This window comes from Scyliorhinus canicula, chromosome 2, assembly GCF_902713615.1.
Source record: "Scyliorhinus canicula chromosome 2, sScyCan1.1, whole genome shotgun sequence".
Lineage (NCBI taxonomy): Eukaryota > Metazoa > Chordata > Chondrichthyes > Carcharhiniformes > Scyliorhinidae > Scyliorhinus > Scyliorhinus canicula.
The window spans coordinates 266441029-266463121 of NC_052147.1; the positions used below are offsets into that span (position 1 = coordinate 266441029).

Here is a 22093-nt window from a genome sequence, read left to right on the forward strand (position 1 = left end):
GATGGAATTAGCTTCCACCACCTTTTTGAATGAAGCTAACAACTCAGTGAAAATATTCCTACTCCTCACCTTCTAGGTATTTTGCTAATGACTTTATAATCTCGTTATTATTTAAAAATTTTTTTTAGAATATCCAATTCATTTTTTCCAATTAAGGGGCAATTTAACGTGGCCAATCCACCTAACCTGCACATCTTTGGGTTGTGGGGGTGAAACCCACGCAGACATGGGGAGAATGTGCAAACTCCTCACAGACAGTGACCCAGGGCCGGGATTCGAACCCAGGTCCTCAGCACCGTAGGCAGCAATGCTAACCACTGTGCCACCCGTATAATCTCGTTATTGACCTACTCGAGAGGAATTTGTTTATCTCTGTCAAAACATGTCATCTTGAAATCGTTCACCTCTTAACTTTCTTTGCTCCAGAGAACAGTCCTAAGTTTTCTTCATAACTGAAGTCACTCATTCCTAGTAACATCCTTTGCACCTATTCAAAAACCTTCACATTTCTAATGAAATGTGCTGCTGAGAAACATCTGCATTACTCCAGCTGAGTATTGCCTAGCATGTCCTCTATGCTCTATCCCTCCATTTACAAACCTAAGTGACCCATATGCTTTGTACTCACCTTATCCACCTTCCCTGTCACTTTTAAAGATTTGAATATATGGATACCTAGGCCTCTCCGCTCATTTACACCTACCAAAATCACATCCATTAAGTCTACCGTCTTTCTATATTTATCTTTCTAACACTTCTCTACACCAACTCCATCTGCCAAACCTCTGCCCATTTCACCATCCTAAATCTGAGAAATATCCTCATCACCGTCTACTACTTCGCCAAGCATCTACGACGTAATGCTTCTCCCTTCACCCGTTCGAAGTTGCTTATAAAAATTGCAAGGTAATGGACTCAAAGCCAAGCGTTGGGGAATATAACTGTAAATCACCTCTACCACCATACTTTTCTTCCAGTCACTGAACCAATTTCATATTCATACCACCACTTTCCTTGAGGTTTTCCATGTTCTTAATAAGCCTACCGTGTGGCACATTGTTGATAGCTTCCAAAATTTCACGTGTGTAACAACTTTGCTTGCGCAATCCATCCTGATACCTCAAATAATTCAATCAAGTTAGTCAGACATGATTTGCCTGTAACAAAGAACAAACAAATCTTTGTTGGCTCTCCTTGCTTACCTAATAGTTTTCCAAATGGAAGCTTCTTTTGCCCCTGACAATAGTTTCCAATAATGAATGAAATAATCACCCCATGACTGATGACCTGTAGTTTCTCTTCCCTTTTTGCATGGTGTTACATTAGCAACCATCCAGTCCTCTGGGATGACTCCTGTATCCAATGAGGATTGAAAGATTGTGACCAGTGTCACTATTGTTACCATTGCATCTTTGAGAAAACTAGGATGGACACATTCCAAATAGACTAGGTGGCTTCCCAACTTAGTCATGCTGATCATTTTAGTACACCATCTCTATTATTATCCTGTCCGTAACTTCCCTCTCCTTTATATAACCGGCACATCATCCACATATTTTGGGAAGTACTCATTTAATACTTTAACCATGTTCTCTGCCTCTATATGAAGGTTGACCTTTGGGTTCTAAATAGCCCAACTTTTCCCCAGTTAACCATTTACACTTTTTGCATTTAAATTGCATCTTAAAATATGTTAGGCACCTTTTTGTCACCTATATTAATGTTGTTTTCAATTCCCTCCTGTACTTTCCATAATCTACCTAGTTATTAATTGAATCTTGCTCCCGACATTAGTCACCACGTTTCTTTTCTGGTTTATTTTGACTTTCATTCCTTTGTTCATTCAGAGTTGCAAAGCCTCACGGGCCTTGCAATACACCAATAACTTTGAGAGTTTTCGCAGGTTCATCCGAATGACCAGTTCAGCATCGATTATAGGTCTTCCTATGTGACTGGCCCAAGTCACAACCTTCTGACTGCAGTAGTTTTTGTCCCTTTGGTGATATTTCTAAAAAAAAAAGTGTTCTTGGGATGCGAATGTTGCTGACAAAGTGGCTGTGATCTGCCTTTTTTCCACGGAAGGACTAGTCTTATTAACAGTGCTGTTAATGCACTGAGGACCCGGGTTTGATCCCAGTCCGTGTGGAGCTTGCACGTTCTCTCCGTGTCTGTGTGGATCTCACCCACACAACCCAAAGGTGTGCAGTCTAGGTGGATTGGCCACGCTAAATTGCCCCTTAATTGGAAATAAGTGAATTAGGTACTCTAAATTTATTTTTATAAAGTGTCGATTGTCCTTTAAAAGCTCTTTGCATGAAATGTACAAAGATGCTTCAAGTTTGTTGTTTAAACCATGGAGTGAAAACTTGTCTTGACATCATCCGCCATCAATGTGTTTCTGAAGCTTTAATTGATCATACCTTCCCGATTTCATCCAGTACCCTCTCCCATGAACTCCCTTGAAGTATGCCTACTCTGGCCTTTGAAGCAGTTTCCGAGCGCTTATTTTTTTAAATTGCCATACAGTACTGTCTGTTTTAGAACAGTACAGCACAGAACAGGCCCTTTGGCCCTCGATGTTGTGCCGAGCAATGATAACCCTACTCAAACCCACGTATCCACCCTATACCCGTAACCCAACAACCCCCCCTTAACCTTACTTTTTAGGACACTACGGGCAATTTATCATGGCCAATCCACCTAACCCGCACATCTTTGGACTGTGGGAGGAAACCGGAGCACCCAGAGGAAACCCACGCACACACGGGGAGGACGTGCAGACTCCACACAGACAGTGACCCAGCCGGGAATCAAACCTGGGACCCTGGAGCTGTGAAGCATTTGTGCTAACCACCATGCTACCGTGCTGCCCCTTTTGCTGTTATTTACGTTCAGCACTGTTCATAATGATGAATAATCCAATTATTCTCATTTCTGCCAAAACTATTGACATTTTGCATTAAAGTTTGCATTCCAGCAAGCATTTCTTATTTAGGCAAAGTAAGTGACTTAGAACAATTTCAAGGTATGTTGATTTCAGCCCTCTTTTATGACAGTGGCTGCATGCAAGAAACTTGGCCTATCCTTAAATATTGCGAAAACAAAACTAGTATATCAACTCACACCTGGTCAGCCAGTCTACCTCCCATGTCTGTTGAAGGAAACACTGAAATCTGTTGAGCAGTTCCTATGGCAGCCACCTCTTTTGAAAGGCTACCATTTACGAGAATGGTGTCACAGTGGTTAGCACTGCTGTTTCACGGTGCTAAGGATTCGCGTTCGATCCCAGCTCGCTATCTGTGTGGAATTTGTACATTCTCCCGCATCTGCATGGGTCTCACCTCCTCAACCCAAAGGTGTGCAAGGTAGGTGGATTGGCCACACTAAAATTGCCCCTTAATCTTAATTGGATAAATCTAAAAAAAAGAATTGGGGGCAAAGAATACTAAAATCCATGAAGTCTTGCTATACCCCTTAACAAATCATTCGTCAGGCCTCAGATGGATTACGGTGTATAGTTCTGTACACCACAATTAGGAAAGATGTCAAGGCCTGGAGGATGCTAGAATGATATCAGAGATGAGGGGACTTCAGTTAAGTGGAGAGAAAGGAGAACAATTCCAGCTTCTCTGAAGAACAGAGAAGGTTAGGGGAGATCAAAAGAAAAAATTGTTCAGAAGTGGGCAGGTTGTTCAAAGAGCAAAAAGGAAACTAGTGACTCAAGGTCAGCCACCTGAAGTCATAGATTTAAAATCTTCGGCAAAAGAACAAGAGAGGAAAATCAGATTATTTTTCTCCCATGAAGAGTTGTTATAATCTGAAATTCAATACCTAAAAGGTTTGTGGAAGCAGATTCAACTGTAACTTTCAGAAGGCAATTTGGCCATGTACTCGTGGAGTAATAGGGGAAAAGATTGGGTGCAGGGCTGAGTTTAACAGCTGGCACAAGTGCGACCAGCCCAGCTGTTACTCTGACGCACATATTGAGCATGGTATGTCACAAGTGTCCAGTACAATTCACAGGACAAAATATCATCTCACTACTCATTAGACACGGGCAACAGAGTAGTTTGAATTGTCAGGGATGCCAAGTCTGCTTATGAGTGTAGCCAATGATATGGAACCAGAAAGAATTTCTAGACAATATCCAATATTAGTAACAGAATCAGGAGGGAAGGTTCCATTTCTCATGGTCTGTCCTTCTAACTCGTACTTGATAGAACTCTTGAGCTGTTAAAATCTTAAGGGTTTAATTGGTGCAACACAATTATATATATTCTTTGAGATTCTCACAAGTACCTCTACTTACGTCTAGGATGCATTTATTTTCTAGAAGTGGGAAATTCGCAACTTTTTAGAACATAGAATATACAGTGCGGAAGGAGGCCATTCGGCCCATCGAGTCTGCACCGACCCACTTAAGCCCTCACTTTCACCCGATCCCCGTAACCCAATAACCCCATCTAACCTTGTTGGTCACCAAGGGCAACTTATCATGGCCAATCTTGATTTGATTTATTATTGTCACATGTATTAGTATACAGTGAAAAGTATTGTTTCTTGCATGCTGCACAAACAATGCATACCGTACATAGAGAAGGAAGGAGAGACTGCAGAATATAATGCAAGAACATTGTTAGAGAGTTTAAAACAGTTAGAATAAAGTTTTAGAACCATAGAACAAGAGTAAAAGATAGAATTAGAGGGCATGCTTGCACAGCTTGCAAGAAGTAACCTCGCTCCGGCACCATCTTGGATCTCGACCTAATCTGCACGTCTTTGGACTGAGGGGGGAAACCGGAGCACCTGGAAGAAACCCATGCAGACACGGGGAGAATGTGCAGATTCCGCACAGACAGTGACCCAGCGGGAAATCGAACCTAGGATCCTGGTGCTGTGAAGCCACAGTGCTAATCACTTGTGCTACCGTGCTGTTTGAAGATGACAATGCAAAAGCAAGATCAGTTATAATTTTCTCTAAAAGCTGCCTCTGTACCACAATGTTTCCTTAAAATAATTACAAGGCTCTTCAGGATCTGCTTTCTGATAAGAAAATGAAGATAACCAATAAAGCCTCACCAAAATTCTGGTCATGCCATGTTAGTATTCAACATTTCAATTCATTTTAAAACAAACTAAAATCCCTTTAGCAAATTATGTCACAATGCACACAGCTGCTCACGTTTAGGCCTCATCACCTCCTCTTCCTCAGATTATCCACTAAGCACAATAAGAAAATGGACATGTGTATTAGTCAGCTGAAATAAATAGCAAAAGAACTAGATTGCTGTTAAAACCAAGTTTTTACTGTTATAAACAAAGCATAATATTAACTGTACATGCTGCAACTGGGTCACTATGTACAGGATCAAATCAAACCTCATTAAAATGTACAGAAGAATGCTTCTTGAATCAAAAGAATCCAAGTACCAGCTAAAACTGAAATTTAATAGAGAAAAGATAATTACAAAATTATTAAATTTAAGTACATATAGTTACAGATGTCCCCTCCAAAAATAAACTCACAGGTGCTACACTTTAAATTACTAAGCACATTTTTCTTTATTTTTGTAACAGAGCAATTAAGAGTCACAAGTAAACTATTAAATTCGTACCCAAACGAGACAATTGCGGTCAAGTGAAATTAAATAATATCCACAAAAATTTAGAAGGGAGAGTCATACACAAAAATGTGTATTTCCTCCCCCGCCCACCCCACTCCAAGTGGCTGATCACTTAAATGACATTGGTACTGAGTCAGTCAACCCTTTAAACTACTGATATTCTATGAGCTTGTATTACTTGTTGGGCATCAGCAAAGATGCCATCATAGCTACTTCTGAAAACTGAAATGAATAAGGCCTTCTTAAAGCATACAATAAGGAACTGCAAAAGCTCAAATCCTTTTCACATTTTTTCCAGTGTCAGTAAAATTCAAGTGAAGACAAAAAAAAAAGCCAATGAAAAGGAAAACAAGCATTCCTTAATTGAAAAAGCAAATACTGCGGGTGCTGGAAATCGGGAATAAAACAGGAAATGCTGGAAACTCTCAGCAGGCCAGTGTCTTTGCAGACAGAAATAGAGTTATGTTTCGGGGCAATTATCTTGTGCCATTTCCGACAATAGGTCACCAAGCTGAAACTTTAACTTTGTTCGCACTCCATAGATGCCTGACCCGAGTATTTCCTACATTTCCTGTTCTCTATGAAGTATTTAAGTACAGTACCAACAGTACTTACAGGCAGTTTGAAAGCAGCATAAAATTCAAATTAAATATCATAAAATAGCAATTCGAAGATTTTACTGAAGGGATTATAAAAATGTGTACAGTTCATATTGCAGGATCAGGCACAAGGTTTCACTTTCATTTAGGAAAACATGGTAACAATTAACACTATTATGCATATTCATTATATCAATAATAATCTGCAGCTTTATCACAATTGGTTGTCCTGGATTTTTAAATTATAAAATTTTTGAAGGTCAAAGATTAAGCATAATAAAATCAAATAAATTAATTATGTATTTATGAGATGCGAATAGACCCAGAAAGCATTCTAACCCCTCTCCCTTTTAGTTATTTGAGCGTTTTGTGGAAGTTATCAGATAAATTACAGCAAGAGGAATGACTCAAATTTAGTTTTATGTTTTGTCACAATGGGAAAGATGCCCTCAATCATTGACATAAACCATTCATTAGGTATGTTTTCAACACTGGGAAACACCATGTCTGCGATAATTCAAAACAATTTAATTAGAAGAGCAAGTTTCAAATAAATCATTCTCAAATTAATCAAACTCAAATAGACCACTCCAGTAAATAAATTGTCCACAGTGGCAAAAGACTGGTTTCATTTTAAACACCCATCTAAAGATTCCCCCCTTCCTCACACCCTGCTCCACTGTTATTTTCTTACTTTATTCATAGCAGCCCAACCATAGGCAAATTAAGCAATTCTATCTTTATAAATTCTGCTTTGCTAAGATGCAATACTCTTAGCAGTACTACTAAAAACTTCAACACAAACAAAAACGTTAGAATAGTTCAATATATTGTACTTTGTTAAAAAAAAGTCTGAAAAATATGCATAACCTTGTGCCCAATCAAATGGCCTGATCTATAGCTGCACTTTAATAGTATTTAGAATAAAGGGCAGAAACCAAATGGGAATTTTGAGCGGAAAGATTGGCAATGAATACTGATTGATTTACACAACTGCCCTCAAATTATGCTGAAATGACACAAAGCTTTCAAATCACACTGAAATGTTCTAATATTGTTCTCACCCTAGAACTTGGACATTGGGTACAGCCTTGAATGATAGACTTTCACTGTTTAGTATCAAAAATTAAAAGTGTAGATAGTAGCTTAGCCAGATGTGTTTTCTTAGATCTCACAGCCCGATCCAAAAATAAACCAAATCAACCAGTGTGCATTCTTATAAGCTCCATACACAAAGCAAAGACTATTAGGTTTAGCGTTATGTATGAAATCAAATCACTTGATAATTCAGTCAGTAGTATATTGTAATATAAAGTGCCCGTGATGACTTCAGAAATGGAAATTGCAAATTACTTCCAAATTTCTAAATAACATGGAAAAGAATCCAAATACTAAACCTGCATAATTACAGTCGATAAGCAATAGATAAATCAACCTGTACAGTGTGAATTGGCACTGAACTGACAGTTTCAATAGTATTGCTCTTATTTACAATTTAAACACATTTTAACCTGCAATTTTTTTAAAAATGGAAATGTTACAAACTTTTAATTTTTTTTATACAAATGGTATGAAAAATATTTATCCTTAAAATCCAACAGTCATTACTCTACCGCTTGCAATTTTGCATGGTTGATAGATACATTCATGTTCATCATACAGCATGACAGAATAAAATGGATCAATTCACATGCCTCCTTCCTCAAGGTAACTCTAGTAAAAATAACACTGCAGTTATGCACAACCAAGGAGACCAAAATAAAAAGGGAAGTAAATGAGGTTCATTACTATCAATTATTGGTTGTGCGTAGCTTAACCCTTTGTTCTCACCATCCCAATTGATTACTTGCTTCGCCAATCCTGACCAGGTGAATGGGATTGCATTTCGCTGATGGCATGAATGGCATTCAACTTGACAGCATTATTTACAGCTGCACAGGGTACAACACGTTAATACACACGAGTACAGATGTGCAGATATTTAGACAGGGATAAATTAAACAGTCACTCATCCATTTTTATTCTCTGGCAAAAGTTTGTTTGCAATAGGATTCATACTGTTCAGAGTATATGCTTTTAGAGGTCTCAATCTCCTCTGGATCCTGCAGAGTCAAAAATATATATTCATTTTTCATTAAAAAACATTAAGTGTCTTGCCTTTTTACTTTATGCCATAAAGTTTTTTTTTAATTAAGATGTGTGCAAGATTTAAGTGTGAGAAAAGTAGTGGTGTACTAAATTAACCTAAACTATTAACAATTTCTATTTAATGTCTTCCTAATTCTGTGCAGAAACACATCAATTATAAAAACAGGGTTCCAGTATAATAAAACTAATATTTTGCGCAGAATTTCCACATCTTACCTTTCTTCACATATATATTTCTACATTTTTCCCAATTTTCATTTTAATCATTCATAGGCAGCATATTTTGCTATTCCCTGTGCCTGACACTATCAATGTTTTTTTTAATCCAATACCTAAAGCACCCCTTTTTAAAAAAAAGGGCTTGATTAGGATGTGCGCAATAAAACTATTTGTACTGATACTAATCAATGGAGTCAAAAGCTCTGAGATTGCCAGTATATTGACCAGCAAAACATCAACACCCATCAGCATTTCGTAAGTTAGCTATTGTTTAGTTTACAAGCTTTTTATTTGTGCTTTGTGCCTCCCAGTACTTTGATTTAGTGTCTTACTATAAAAATTACCCTACAGCACCTCTCCTGTGCAGCTCTTTGGGTACAAGACTAGTGCTGATAATGAAGTAAAATTAAAATGGTATACAGTAAGGCAAGCTTATATGTGGCACCGATAGGGGAGGCGTGAACCCATCACCAAGTACTTAGGAAACCAATCGGATTTAAAAAGAAAAATACTGCAGGCACACACCTTTCCCCATGACACGGTTCACTGCAGGATCAAACCTGTGGAGAAGGAGAGCTTAACATTTTTGGAGGCCCATAAAGACAACAGTCAAGTAAAATTTCACCACCGGGACTGGATATGAACTCAAGTCTTTGGAGTAGATTGTCCTAGCCAATGTCTAATGTAGCTAACCAGCAAACAGCACTCATCTTCTGCTAGGAAATGGGCGGTTAAGGCTAAATTTCTTAATAGAGTTATTTACATTTTGGGCTCTAATGCTTTGTCAGTCAAGCCCAGAAATCACTGTAAATGTTACTGTTGGTTGGAATTCATTGAGAAAAATTACCATTTGTTTTCTCAGCAAATGATTTTATTTATACATATATAAAACGATTTCTTGCTAATTTAGGAACATTGGCACATGAGTGCGGGAGAAAAGGTAAGTTTTTTTGATCAGGGAACAGAAGAGAATATGTACTGAGTGACTGCTGTAGTTTCATCATAAGTTAAACAGCTGCACATCAAAATCTGAAAGTGAGACAATTTGGGTCAATTTGACTAATAAGTGCTCACTGAACCTTAATTTTAATTATATTCTACATTAAAGAACACAATCTACAGATGAGAGTTTTATCTGTAAGTTAGTCAAAGGCAGCGTGAAAAGACTTGTTAATAAAAACAAACAATAATTCCACTGCAGCACACACTTTCAAGTTCATGGATTCCTCCACAAAGAGTCAGGTAAAGGTGGTTAAGTCACTCTCATGAACAGAAAATGAATACCGTTAAAGGTGGTCATTTGAATAAACTCCCTCAGTTAAACCAGCAAGGAAGAGGACTAATTCATAGGCAGGTGAGGGAAAAATCATGTAGGTAGTTCTCCCTTTTGGCACTACAGAGGAATCCAAAAGCCAACGATTTCCCTGAACAAAACCAGAGTGGAGGACGCGGCATTTCAGAAATGAGGGCAACTGTGATCATCGTAATTCTTGTATGATCAGACAAGCAGAAACTATTTTTTTTTTAAACATAAAGTGCAACAGTGCTTAGGTTCTCTTAGTCCATGCTCCAGTTTTCCGATCTTTCAATCCTCAAACTGACATCAGGGTAGCATGTTGTGCAAGCACATTATGACACTGTAAACGTTCCCAGCAAATCAGTTTCAACAATAAGCAAATGCCTTATACTTAGGCTAATTGTACAGTGTTGACTGCAATGGTTTCACAATGCCTTCTTCGTATACCCTCATAATAGCTTCACAAACAAACTTGTATTGACTCTGCGGGAAGGAAAGGAAGGAAAAGTTCAGTTCCTTATTTTCAATAAATTCATACTCAACAGAATGCAATTTATTTCATAGAAGTCTATGACAAAAAGTTTGCATTTCATCATTCAATGGCATCATTGTTCTAATTCAATAGCCTGCACGACAGAACCGTACCAAACATTATCTCCAAAATTCCTTCACAATTTACCCTGGCTTATTCTCTTCCATACCTACCTGCTGGCCCTTGGTAATATACTGCTAAGTTATTAAAACTCTTCTCCGATGTGATACGTTGCCTTCTAAAATGTCTTCCTGGTCTTTTATTGAGGATTACAAGCAGATATGCCACTTTATTGAGGTGAAAAGTTTTGGTACTTTCTTTGGGCTGTTTGGTCTCCCATCATATTCCTCCAAGGTCTGCCAAAATGTGGTGTAAGGACACTAACACAGTTTTTAGTAAAAGTGAGAGTGTACTGAAGTTAGAACTAGTGCTAAAACCAAGTAAACCACTATGTTCAATTAAAAAAATTAAGAATAGAAGCTTTTGGTATGTACACACAGCTTGCAGATCGCTAGGTGGCAGTGTCACCCATGTTCATCTTTAGCTCACATGCATGTCAAGCTATGTCAAAAAATAGTTTGGAAAGTATTTACCACTCCACGAGTGCAGTTTTTGTGTTAGTTCTTTCCCTCAAAAGCCAGCACTGCCTTTTGGCAACTAAGGTTGGTCCCAGATAACAACCTCTGGGCCGTTCTCTCTCGCTCCCAGTTATTTGAAACAGACCTTTGGGGGCAATCAGCATGTTAACTGCTGTAAGTAAGAAAAGTTTAATCTCACTTATTCCCTCCCCACCCCACATAGCTATTTTTTCTTGAAGTGGAGGTGGTGGAAGAGTAAACTCTCTTTTTACATTTATTTTACTAAAAGAATAAGATGCAGACACTATTTTCTTCTGCTCTCTGATAAGGACGGATGGAATAGTGGTTATGTTTGTGAACCTGCAATAAGAAGCCTGGAATAATGATCTAGAGATACAATTTCGATGCAGCCAGGGAATTTAAATATAAAATTGTCACAGTGACGGTGATCATGAAATTATCGGACTGTCATAAATAGATACATAGATACAGAATATAGGAGCAGGAGGCTGCCTTTTGGCCCTTCGAGCCTGCTCCGCCATTCATCACGATCATGGCTGATCATCCAATTTAGCCTAATCCTGCTTTCCCCTCATAGCCTTTGATCCCATTCTCCCCAAGTGCTATATCCAGCCGCCTCTTGAATATATTCAAAGTTTTAGCATCAACTACTTCCTGTGGTAATGAATTCCACAGGCTCACCATTCTTTGTGTGAAGAAATGTCTCCTTATCTCTGTCCGAAATGGTTTACCCTGAATCCTCAGGCTGTGACCCCTGGTTCTGGGCATACCTATCATTGGTAACATCTTCCCTGCATCTATCCTGTCTAGTCCTGTTAGAATTTTATAAGTCAATATGAGATACCTCCCTCATTCTTCTGAACTCCAGCGAGAACAATCCCAATCTAGTCAATCTCTCCTCATATGACAGTCCCGCCATCGTTGGAATCAGTCTGGTAAACCTTTGCTGCACTCCCTCGAGAGCAAAAACATCCTTCCTCAGAGAAGGACACCAAAACTGCACACAATACTCCAAGCGTGGCCTCACGAAGGCACTGTACAATTGCAGCAACACATCCCTGCTTCTATACTCGAAACATACCATTAGCCTTCTTTACCGCTTGCTGCACCTGCATGCTTACCTTCAGCGAATGGTGCACAAGGACACCCAGGTCCCGCTGCACACTCCCCTCTCCCAATTTACAACCATTCAGGTAATAATCTGCCTTCCTGTTTTTCTTCCAAAATGAATAACCTCACACTTATCCAAATTATACTGCATCTGCCATTGGTTTGCCCACTCGCCCAACCTGTCCAGATCTTGCTGCAGGATCCCTGCATCCTCGTCAAATTCACCCTCCCACCTAATTTGGTATCATCTGCAAACTTTGAGATGTTACATTTTGTTCCCTCATCTAAAACATTAATATATATTGTGAATAGCTGGGGTCCCAGCACCGATCCCTGTGGTACCCTACTGGTTACTGCCTGCCAATTTGAAAAGGACACATTAATCCCTACTCTTTGTTTCCTCTCTGCAACCAGTTTTCTATCCACCCTCAATACATTTCCCCAATCCAATGTGCTTTAAGTTTGCACAATAATCTCTTATGCGAGACTTTGTCAAACGCCTTCTGAAAGTCCAAATATACCACATCGACTGGCTCCCCCTTGTTGATGGTACTGTTACCTCTTAAGAATTCCAACAGATTTGTCAAGATAAAGATCCACCTGGTTCACTAAAGCTCTTTTGGGAAGGAAATTTGGTGTCCTTACCGGGCAGGCCAATTTGATTCCAGATCTACTGGACTGTGAGGGAGTCTTAACGGCTCTCTGATGTGACCAAGGTAGCCATTTGTTGTATTAAATAAATGGCTTAAAACCACCTTCACCAGGGTAACTGAGAATGGACAATAAATGCTGTCCTTGCCAATGGCGTTTTCACCCGCTTTAATGGGAAAAGTAAATTTACCAGCATTTAGAATCCAAATACAGCCCATTCTGGGCTCTTTCACAGCACCGGCTCTTTCCAAGGGCCGGTGCAGACTCGATGTGCCGAATGGCCTCCTTCTGCACTGTAAATTCTATGATTCTATGATTTGGATACAGTCACATCTCTTTTGAAATACAAGCAGAAACTGTTAAGAAACTCAGCAGGTCTAGCAGCCTCTGAGGAAAGAGAAGTAAAGTTAATGTTTCAAGTCCAATATGACTTCTTCAGAGCTCTTTTGCTCAGGGAACATCCCTTTTGAGGGTTGGTTTAGGAAAGCTGGGACAGGAAAAAGGAAAATTTAGTCCATGTTAAATAATGTAACAAATTATGGATTTTATGGCTAAGAATGCAACTTCCCAGGATCAATACTCACCTTGCTGAGTAAAGATTAACACAAAGCAATGGCTCTCACCCGCAAGAGTTCAATGGTAAATGTGGCACCAAGTCACAATGAGCATGAATGTCTCAAATTTACTTATATGTGTACTATTCTCTCTTAGAATGTAAGAAATATTGATAAAAGCATATATATAACAAAAGATGACTTAGGCAAAAGTAATAGCTAAATTTATAGGTCTCTAATATTATACATTGCTAACCATAAATGATAAATTAAAAGGAAACTAACAGTTATTGCTCAAAACTCCACTAAATTACTTGTGGGTAGAACAAAGCAGCAGTCTGCTTTTTCAAAAGGACTATTTTAAGAATCACAATAAGAGACTAGTGCACTTGCTGAAACCATCACTTTAGTTCCTCTATACGAAGAAAAACATGTCTTGACCACAAATTTAGTTTAACTGATCCTTAAATATGAACACAAGCTTTTAAAATGGAGGCAATTAAGTTACTTTTCTGGTAGAGAAAGTCTACAAAAGTGAACTTAAACAAATCCATGGCTCCTAAATGTCAGTTTCCACAAGGAACACTGGGGATAACAACAATTTGCATTTGTATAGTGCATTAAGGCACTTCACAGCAAAGTCACAAACAAAATTTGACAGACCAGACAATATTAGGGCAAATAATCAAAACGTTTAGTCAAGGGGTAGGTTTAAGGAATGTCTCAAAGGAGGAAAGTAGTAGCGAGTAGAGGGGTTTGGGTAGGGTTTTCCTGACATTGGCAGCTGAAAGCACGGCTGCCTAATGGTGGAGCAATTAAAATTGGAACAAACAAAGAACAAAGGAAAGTACAGCACAGGAACAGGCCCTTCGGCCCTCCAAGCCCCTGCCGACCATGCTGCCCGTCTAAATTAAAATCTTCTACACTTCCTGGGTCTGTATCCCTCTATTCCCATCCTATTCATGTATTTGTCCTGATGCCCCTTAAATGCCACTATCGTCCCTGCTTCCACCACCTCCTCCAGCAGCGAGTTCCAGGCACTCACTACCCTCTGTGTAAAAAAACTTGCCTCGTAAGCCCCATGCTGTGAGAGGTCGGAGGAGTGGCCGGGGTCAGCTGACTTGAGGGAGTGCAATGGAGGGAGCAACGCAGCCAGGTGGGGTCCTAGCTTTGGGGGGGGGGGGGGGGGGGGGGGGTGTACCGGGTTGCTGCTGGAATGGGCAATAAAGAGCTGGAGCATGTAGAGGGGGTCGGGATGGGGGTCTGCCGCCGTGGGGAACGGGAACGGGCTGAGCGGGGACGCAGGCACGTGGCAGGCTGAGGAAGGGTAATGGCTAGCCGGCGGGGGAGGGGGGCAGGTAGCCCCCTGATCCGGCAGATAACCTGGAATGTGAGGGGACTGAATGGGCCGGTCAAACGGGCCCGCGTCAAAAGGGGCTGAAGGCGGATGTGGCCATGCTTCAGGAGACGCACCTGAAGGTGGCGGATCAGGTTAGATTGCGGAAGGGATGGGTAGGCCAGGTGTTTCATTCGGGGCTGGATGCAAAAAATCGGGGGGTGGCAATCCTGGTGGGAAAGAGGGTGTCGTTTGAGGCGTCGAATGTGGTGGCGGACAGCGGCGGGAGGTATGTGATGGTAAGCGGCAAGCTGCAGGGGGAGCGGGTGGTGCTGGTCAATGTATACGCCCCGAATTGGGACGATGCGGGTTTCATGCGGCGCATGTTGGGCCGGATTCCAGACTTGGAGGCCTGATAATGGGTGGGGGGAGGGGGGGGATTTTAACACGGTGCTGGATCCGGCACTAGATCGATCCAGGAAGGGCAGGAGGCCAGCAGTGGCTAAGGTGTTGAGGGGGCTTATGGACCAGATGGGAGATGTGGATCCATGGAGGTTTGCGAGGCCGAGGGCCAAGGAATTTTCATACTTTTCCCATGTGCATAAGGCCTATTCCCGGATTGATTTTTTGGTTATGAGTAGGGCACTGATTGCGAGAGTGGAGGATGCTGAGTACTCAGCGATAGCCATTTCTGGCCATGCCCTGCACTGGGTGGACCTCGAGCTGGGGGAGGAGCGAGACCAGCGCCCGCTTTGGCGCTTAGAGGTTGGGCTGCTGGCGGACGAGGAGGTGGGCGGGCGGGTTCGAGGATGTATCGAGCGGTACCTGGAGGCCAATGACAATGGGGAGGTCCGAGTGGGGACAGTCTGGGAGGCACTGAAGGCAGTGGTTAGGGGAGAGTTGATCTCCATTCGAGCCCACAGGGAGAGGAGAGAGCAGAGAGAGAGGGAAAGACTGGTGGGGGAGATGGTGAGGGTGGACAGGAGGTATGCGGAGGCTCCGGAGGAGGGATTGCTGAGGGAGCGGCGTAGTCTCCAGGCTGAGTTCGACTTGTTGACCATCAGAAAGGCGGACGTTCGATGGAGGAAGGCACAAGGAGCGGTGTATGAATATGGGGAGAAGACGAGTAGGTGCTGGCGCACCAGCTCCGTAAGCGGGATGCGGCCAGGGAGATCGGTGGAGTTAAGGATAGGGGAGGGAATGTGGTGCGAAGGGGGGTAGACATTAATGGGGCCTTCAGGGACTTCTATGAGGAATTGTATCGGTCCGAACCCCCACTGGAGGAGGGGGAGATGGGGCGTTTTCTGGAACGGCTGAGATTCCCGAGGGTGGAGGAGGGACAGGTGGAGGGACTGGGGGCGCCGGTTGGGCTGGAGGAGCTGGTCAAAGGGATAGGGAGCATGCAGCCGGGGAAGGCGCCGGGGCCGGATGGGTTCCTGGTCAAATTCTATAAGATGTATGCAGACCTGTTGGGCCCCCTGTTGGTTAGGACCTTCAACGAGGCAAGGGAAGGAGGGGCTCTGCTTCCGACGATGTCTTGGGCGCTGATTTCCTTGATCCTTAAGCGGGACAAGGATCCCCTACAGTGTGGGTCATACAGGCCGATCTCACTCTTAAATGTAGACGCCAAATTGTTGGCGAAGATTTTAGCCACGAGGATAGAGGACTGTGTGCCGCAGGTTATCCACGAGGCAGTTGAATACTAACATACGGAGGCTCTTGAATGTTATAATGATGCCGGCAGTAGAAGAGGAGGCGGAGATAGTGGTGGCGTTGGACGCGGAGAAGGCCTTTGATAGGGTTGAGTGGGGGTACTTGTGGGAGGTGCTGAAAAGGTTCGGGTTTGGGGAGGGGTTTGTCAGGTGGGTGAGGCTGTTATATGAGGCCCCGATGGCGAGCGTGGTCACGAATAGGAGGAGGTCGGAGTATTTTTGGTTATACCGAGGGATGAGGCAGGGGTGTCCCTTGAGCCCCTGCTTTTTCCGCTGGCAATTGAACCCCTGGCCATGACGCTGAGGGAGTCGAGGAACTGGAGGGGGCTGGTGCGAGGTGGGGAGGAACACCGAATGTCGCTCTATGCAGATGACTTATTGTTGTATGTGGCGGACCCGGTGGGGGGAATGCCGGAGTTGATGAGGATTCTCAGGGAATTTGGGGATTTCTCAGGGTACAAGCTCAACTTGGGGAAGAGCAAGCTGTTCGTTGTACACCCGGGGGACCAGGAGGGGGGGGATTAGTAGGCTCTCACTAAAAAGGGCGGAGAGGAGCTTCAGGTATTTGGGGGTCCAGGTGCTGGGGGGCCTTGCATAAGCTTAACCTCACAAGGCTGGTGGAGCAAATGGAGGAGGAGTTTAAGAGATGGGACATGTTGCCGCTGTCTCTGGCAGGTAGGGTGCAATCAGTCAAGATGACGGTGCTCCCGAGATTTCTGCTCCTGTTCCAGTGCCTCCCCATCCTTATCCCGAAGGCCTTTTTCAGGCGGGTTAACAGGAGCATTACGGGGTTTGTGTGGGCGCACGGGACCCCGAGGGTGAGAAGGGTGTTCCTGGAGCAGGGCAGGGATAGGGGGGGGCTGGCGCTGCCCAACCTCTGTGGGTATTATTGGGCTGCCAACGCAGCGTAAGTGGGTGATGGATGGGGAAGGGGCAGCATGGAAGAGGATGGAGATGGCGTCCTGTGTGGGCACGAGCCTGGAGGCGCTGGTAACGGCGCCGCTGCCGCTCCCTCTAACGAGGTACACCACGAGCCCGGTGGTGGCGACTACCCTCAAAATTTGGGGCAATGGAGACGGCACAGGGGGGAGGTGGGGGCCTCGATGGGGTCCCCGATATGGGGGAACCACCGGTTTGTCCCTGGGAGAATTGACGGCGGGTTCCTGAGTTGGCACAGGGCAGGTATTAGGAGGTTGGGGGACCTCTATGTGGACGGGAGGTTTGCGAGCCTGGGTGAGCTGGAGGGGAAGTTTGGGCTCCCCCCCGGGGAACACCTTTAGGTACATGCAGGTAAGGGCGTACGCTGGACGGCAGGTGGCAGAGTTCCCACTGTTGCCGCCACGTGGGGTCCAGGACAGGGTGCTCTCGGGGGTATGGGTTGGAGAGGGGAGGATCTCGGCATCGTACCAACTGATGCAGGAGGTGGACGAGGCCTCGGTGGAGGAGCTGAAGGGTAAATGGGAGGAGGAGTTGGGTGAGGAGATCGAGGAGGGGACGTGGGCGGATGCCCTGGGAAGAGTGAACTCTTCCTCCTCTTGTGCGAGGCTCAACCTCATACAGTTTAAGGTGCTGCATAGGGCTGACATGACTGGGACAAATTGAGCCGGTTCTTTGGGTGTGAGGACAGGGGTGTTGGGTGCTCAGCCCACAAACCATGCCCATATGTTCTGGGCATGCCCACCGCTGGAGGAATTTTGGAAGGGCGTAGCGGGGACAGTGTCGAGGGTGGTAGGATCCAGGATCAAACCGGGCTGGGGGCTCGTAATATTTGGGATTTTAGAGGAGCCGGGAGTGCAGGAGGCGAAAGAGGCCGGCATTCTGGCCTTTGCGTCCCTAGTAGCCCGGCGGAGGATTCTTCTTCAGTGGGAGGATGCGAGACCCCCAAGCGTGGAGGCCTGGATCAACGATATGGCGGGGTTTATTAAATTAGAGGTGGTGAAATTTGCCCCAAGGGGATCGGTGCAGAGGTTCTTCATGAGGTGGCAACCATTCCTAGATTTTCTGGCAGAACGGTAGAAAAAGGCCAGTAGCAGCAGCAACTGGTGGGGGGGGGGGGGGGGGGGTTGTCTCTTTGTTTTGGATTGAAGTGACGGGCATAGTTGTTCATTGTTAATGATGGGCGTTAAGTTATTTCTTTTTTGTATATACGGGGGGGGGGGGGGGGGGTGTTGTCCTTTCTTTTCTTAGTATATTTTGTTATTGATATTTTGTGAAAATTTGAAAAAAGATTATTTAAAAAAAAACCTTGCCTCGTACATCTCCTCTAAACCTTGCCCCTCGCACCTTAAACCTATACCCCATAGTAATTGACCCCTCTACCCTGGGGAAAAGCCTCTGACTATCCACTCTGTCTATGCCCCTCATGATTTTGTCGCTCGTGTTTGAAACAAACCTGTTGGACTTTAACCTGGTGTTGTAAGACTTCTTACTGTGCTCACCCCAGTCCAACGCCGGCATCTCCACATCATGATTTTGTCGACCTCTATCAGGTTGCCCCTCAACCTCCGTCGTTCCAGTGAGAACAAACCAAGTTTATTCAACTGTTCCTCATAGCTAATGCCTTCCATACCAGGCAACATCCTGGTAAAGCTCTTCTACACCCTCTCTAAAGCCTCCACATCCTTCTGGTAGTGTGGCGACCAGAATTGAACATTATACTCCAAGTGTGGCCTAACTAAGGTTCCATACAGCTGCAACATGACTTGCCAATTCTTATACTCAATGCCCCGGCCAATGAAGGCAAGCATGCAGTATGCCTTCTTGACTACCTTCTCCACCTGTGTTGCCCCTTTCAGTGACCTGTGGACCTGTTCACATCTCTCCGACTTTCAATACTCGAGGGTTCTACCATTCACTGTATATTCCCTACCTGCATTAGACCTTCCAAAATGCATTACCTCACATTTGTCCGGATTAAACTCCATCTGCCATCTCTCCGCCCAAGTCTCCAAACAATCTAAATCCTGCTGTATCCTCTGACAGTCCTCATCGCTATCTGCAATTCCACCAACCTTGTGTCGTCTGCAAACTTACTAATCAGACCAGTTACATTTTCCTCTAAATCATTTATATGTACTACGAACAGCAAAGGTCCCAGCACTGATCCCTGCAGAACACCACTAGTCACAGCCCTCCAATTAGAAAAGCACCCTTCCTTTGCTACTCTCTGCCTTCTATGACCAAGCCAGTTCTGTATCCACCTTGCTAGCTCACCCCTGATCACGTGTGACTTCACCTTTTGTACCAGTCTACGATGAGGGACCTTGTCAAAGGCCTTACTGAAGTCCATATAGACAATATCCGCTGCCCTACCCGTATCAATCATCTTTGTGACCTCTTCGAAAAACTCTATCAAGTTGGTGAGAACGACCTCCTCTTCACAAAACCATGCTGCTTCTCACTAATACGTCCATTGCTTCCAAATGGGAGTAGATCCTGTCTCGAAGAATTCCCTCCAGTAATTTTCCTACCACTGACGTTAAGCCTACCGGCATGTAGTTCCCTGGATTATCCTTGCTACCCTTCTTAAACAAAGGAACAACATTGGCTATTCTCCAGTCCTCCGGGACATCACCTGAAGACAGTGAGGATCCAAAGATTTCGGTCAAGGCCTCAGCAATTTCCTCTCGAGCCTCCTTCAGTATTCTGGGGTAGATCCCACCCGGCCCCGGGGACTTATCTACTGTAATCTTTTTCAAGACGCCCAACACCTCGTCTTTTTGGATCTCAATGGCTATCTACACACCCTTCTCCAGACTCAACATCCACCAATTCCTTCTCTTTGGTGAATACTGATGCAAAGTATTCATTTAGTACCTCCCCCATTTCCTCTGGCTCCACACATAGATTCCCTTGCCTATCCTTCAGTGGGCCAACCCTTTCCTTGGCTACCCTCTTGATTTTTATGTATGTGTAAAAAGCCTTGGGATTTTCCTTAACCCTATTTGCCAATGACTTATCGTGACCTCTTCCAGCCCTCCTGGCTCCTTGCTTAAGTTCCTTCCTACTTTCCTTATATTCCACACAAGCTTCGTCTGTTCCCAGCCTTCTAACCCTGACAAATGCCTCCTTTTCCTGTTTGACGAGGCCTACAATATCTCGTTATCCAAGGTTCCCGAAATTTGTCATATTTATCCTTCTTCCGCACAGGAACATGCCGGTCCTGAATTCCTTTCATAAGAACATAAGAACTAGGAGCAGGAGTAGGCCATCTGGCCCCTCGAGCCTTCTCCGCCATTCAATAAGATCATGGCTGATCTTTTGTGGACTCAGCTCCACTTTCTGGCCCGAACACCATAACCCTTCATCCCTTTATTCTTCAAAAAACTATCTATCTTTACCTTAAAAACATGTAATGAAGGAGCCTCAACTGCTTCACTGGGCAAGGAATTCCATAGATTCACAACCCTTTGGGTGAAGAAGTTCCTCCTAAACTCAGTCCTAAATCTACTTCCCCTTATTTTGAGACTATGTCCCCTAGTTCTGCTTTCACCGCCAGTGGAAACAACCTGCCCGCATCTATCCTATCTATTCCCTTCATAATTTTAAATGTTTCTATAAGATCCCCCCTCATTCTTCTAAATTCCAACGAGTACAGTCCCAGTCTACTCAACCTCTCCTCATAATCCAACCCCTTCAGCTCTGGGATTAACCTAGTGAATCTCCTCTGCACACCCTCCAGTGCCAATACGTCCTTTCTCAAGTAAGGAGACCAAAACTGAACACAATACTCCAGGTGTGGCCTCACTAACACCTTATACAATTGCAACATAACCTCCCTAGTCTTAAACTCCATCCCTCTAGCAATGAAGGACAAAATTCCATTTGCCTTCTTAATCACCTGTTGCACCTGTAAACCAACCTTCTGTGACTCATGCACTAGCACACCCAAGTCTCTCTGCAAAGCGGCATGCTTTAATATTTTATCGTTTAAATAATAATCCCGTATGCTGTTATTCCTACCAAAATGGATAACCTCACATTTGTCAACTGACATTTGAAAACCTCCCACATGTCAGATGTTGATTTACCCTCAAACATCCTCCCCCAATCTAGGTTCTTCAGTTCCCACCTAATATTGTTATAATTAGCATTCCCCTAATTTCACACATTCACCCTAGGACCACTCTTATCCTTGTCCACCAGTACTTTAAAACTTACTGAATTGTGGTCACTGTTCCCGAAATGCTCCCCTGCTGAAACTTCTACCACCTGCCGGGCTCATTCCCCAATACCAGGTCCAGTACAGCCCCTTCCCTAGTTGGACTGTCTACATATTGTTTTAAGCCCTCCTGGATACTCCTTACAAACTCTGCCCCGTCCAGGCCCCTAGCACTAAGTGAGTCCCAGTCAATATTGGGGAAGTTGAAGTCTCCTATCATAACAACCCTGTTGATTTTACTTGTTTCCAAAAGCTGTCTATCTATCTGCTCCTCTATCTCCCGCTGGCTGTTGGGAGGCCTGTAGTAAAGCCCCAACATTGTGACTGCACCCTTCTTATTCCTGATCTCTACCCATGTAGCCTTGCTGCCCTCTGAGGTCTCCTCCCGTAGTACAGCTGTGATATTCTCCCTAACCAGTAGCGCAACTCCGCCACCCCTTTTACATCCCCCTCTATCCCACCTGAAACATCTAAATCCTGGAACGTTTAGCTGCCAATCCTGTCCTTCCCTCAACCAGGTCTCTGTAATAACAATAACATCATAGTTCCAA

General features: G+C 43.7%; 1 protein-coding gene across 5 annotated transcripts in view; it reads right to left on the bottom strand.

Moving 5' to 3' along the window:
• Nucleotides 1–5284: 5284 nt before the first annotated feature.
• ptpn4a (protein tyrosine phosphatase non-receptor type 4a) overlaps nucleotides 5285–22093 on the bottom strand; it is a 428771-nt gene continuing 411962 nt past the window's right edge. For all 5 annotated transcript variants that reach the window (XM_038790048.1, XM_038790047.1, XM_038790049.1 and 2 more), the window contains one exon: nucleotides 5285–10370. In XM_038790048.1, the coding sequence (XP_038645976.1) occupies nucleotides 10284–10370 (87 nt within the window). In that variant the 3' untranslated portion in view covers nucleotides 5285–10283. The remainder of the gene's footprint in view (nucleotides 10371–22093) is intronic.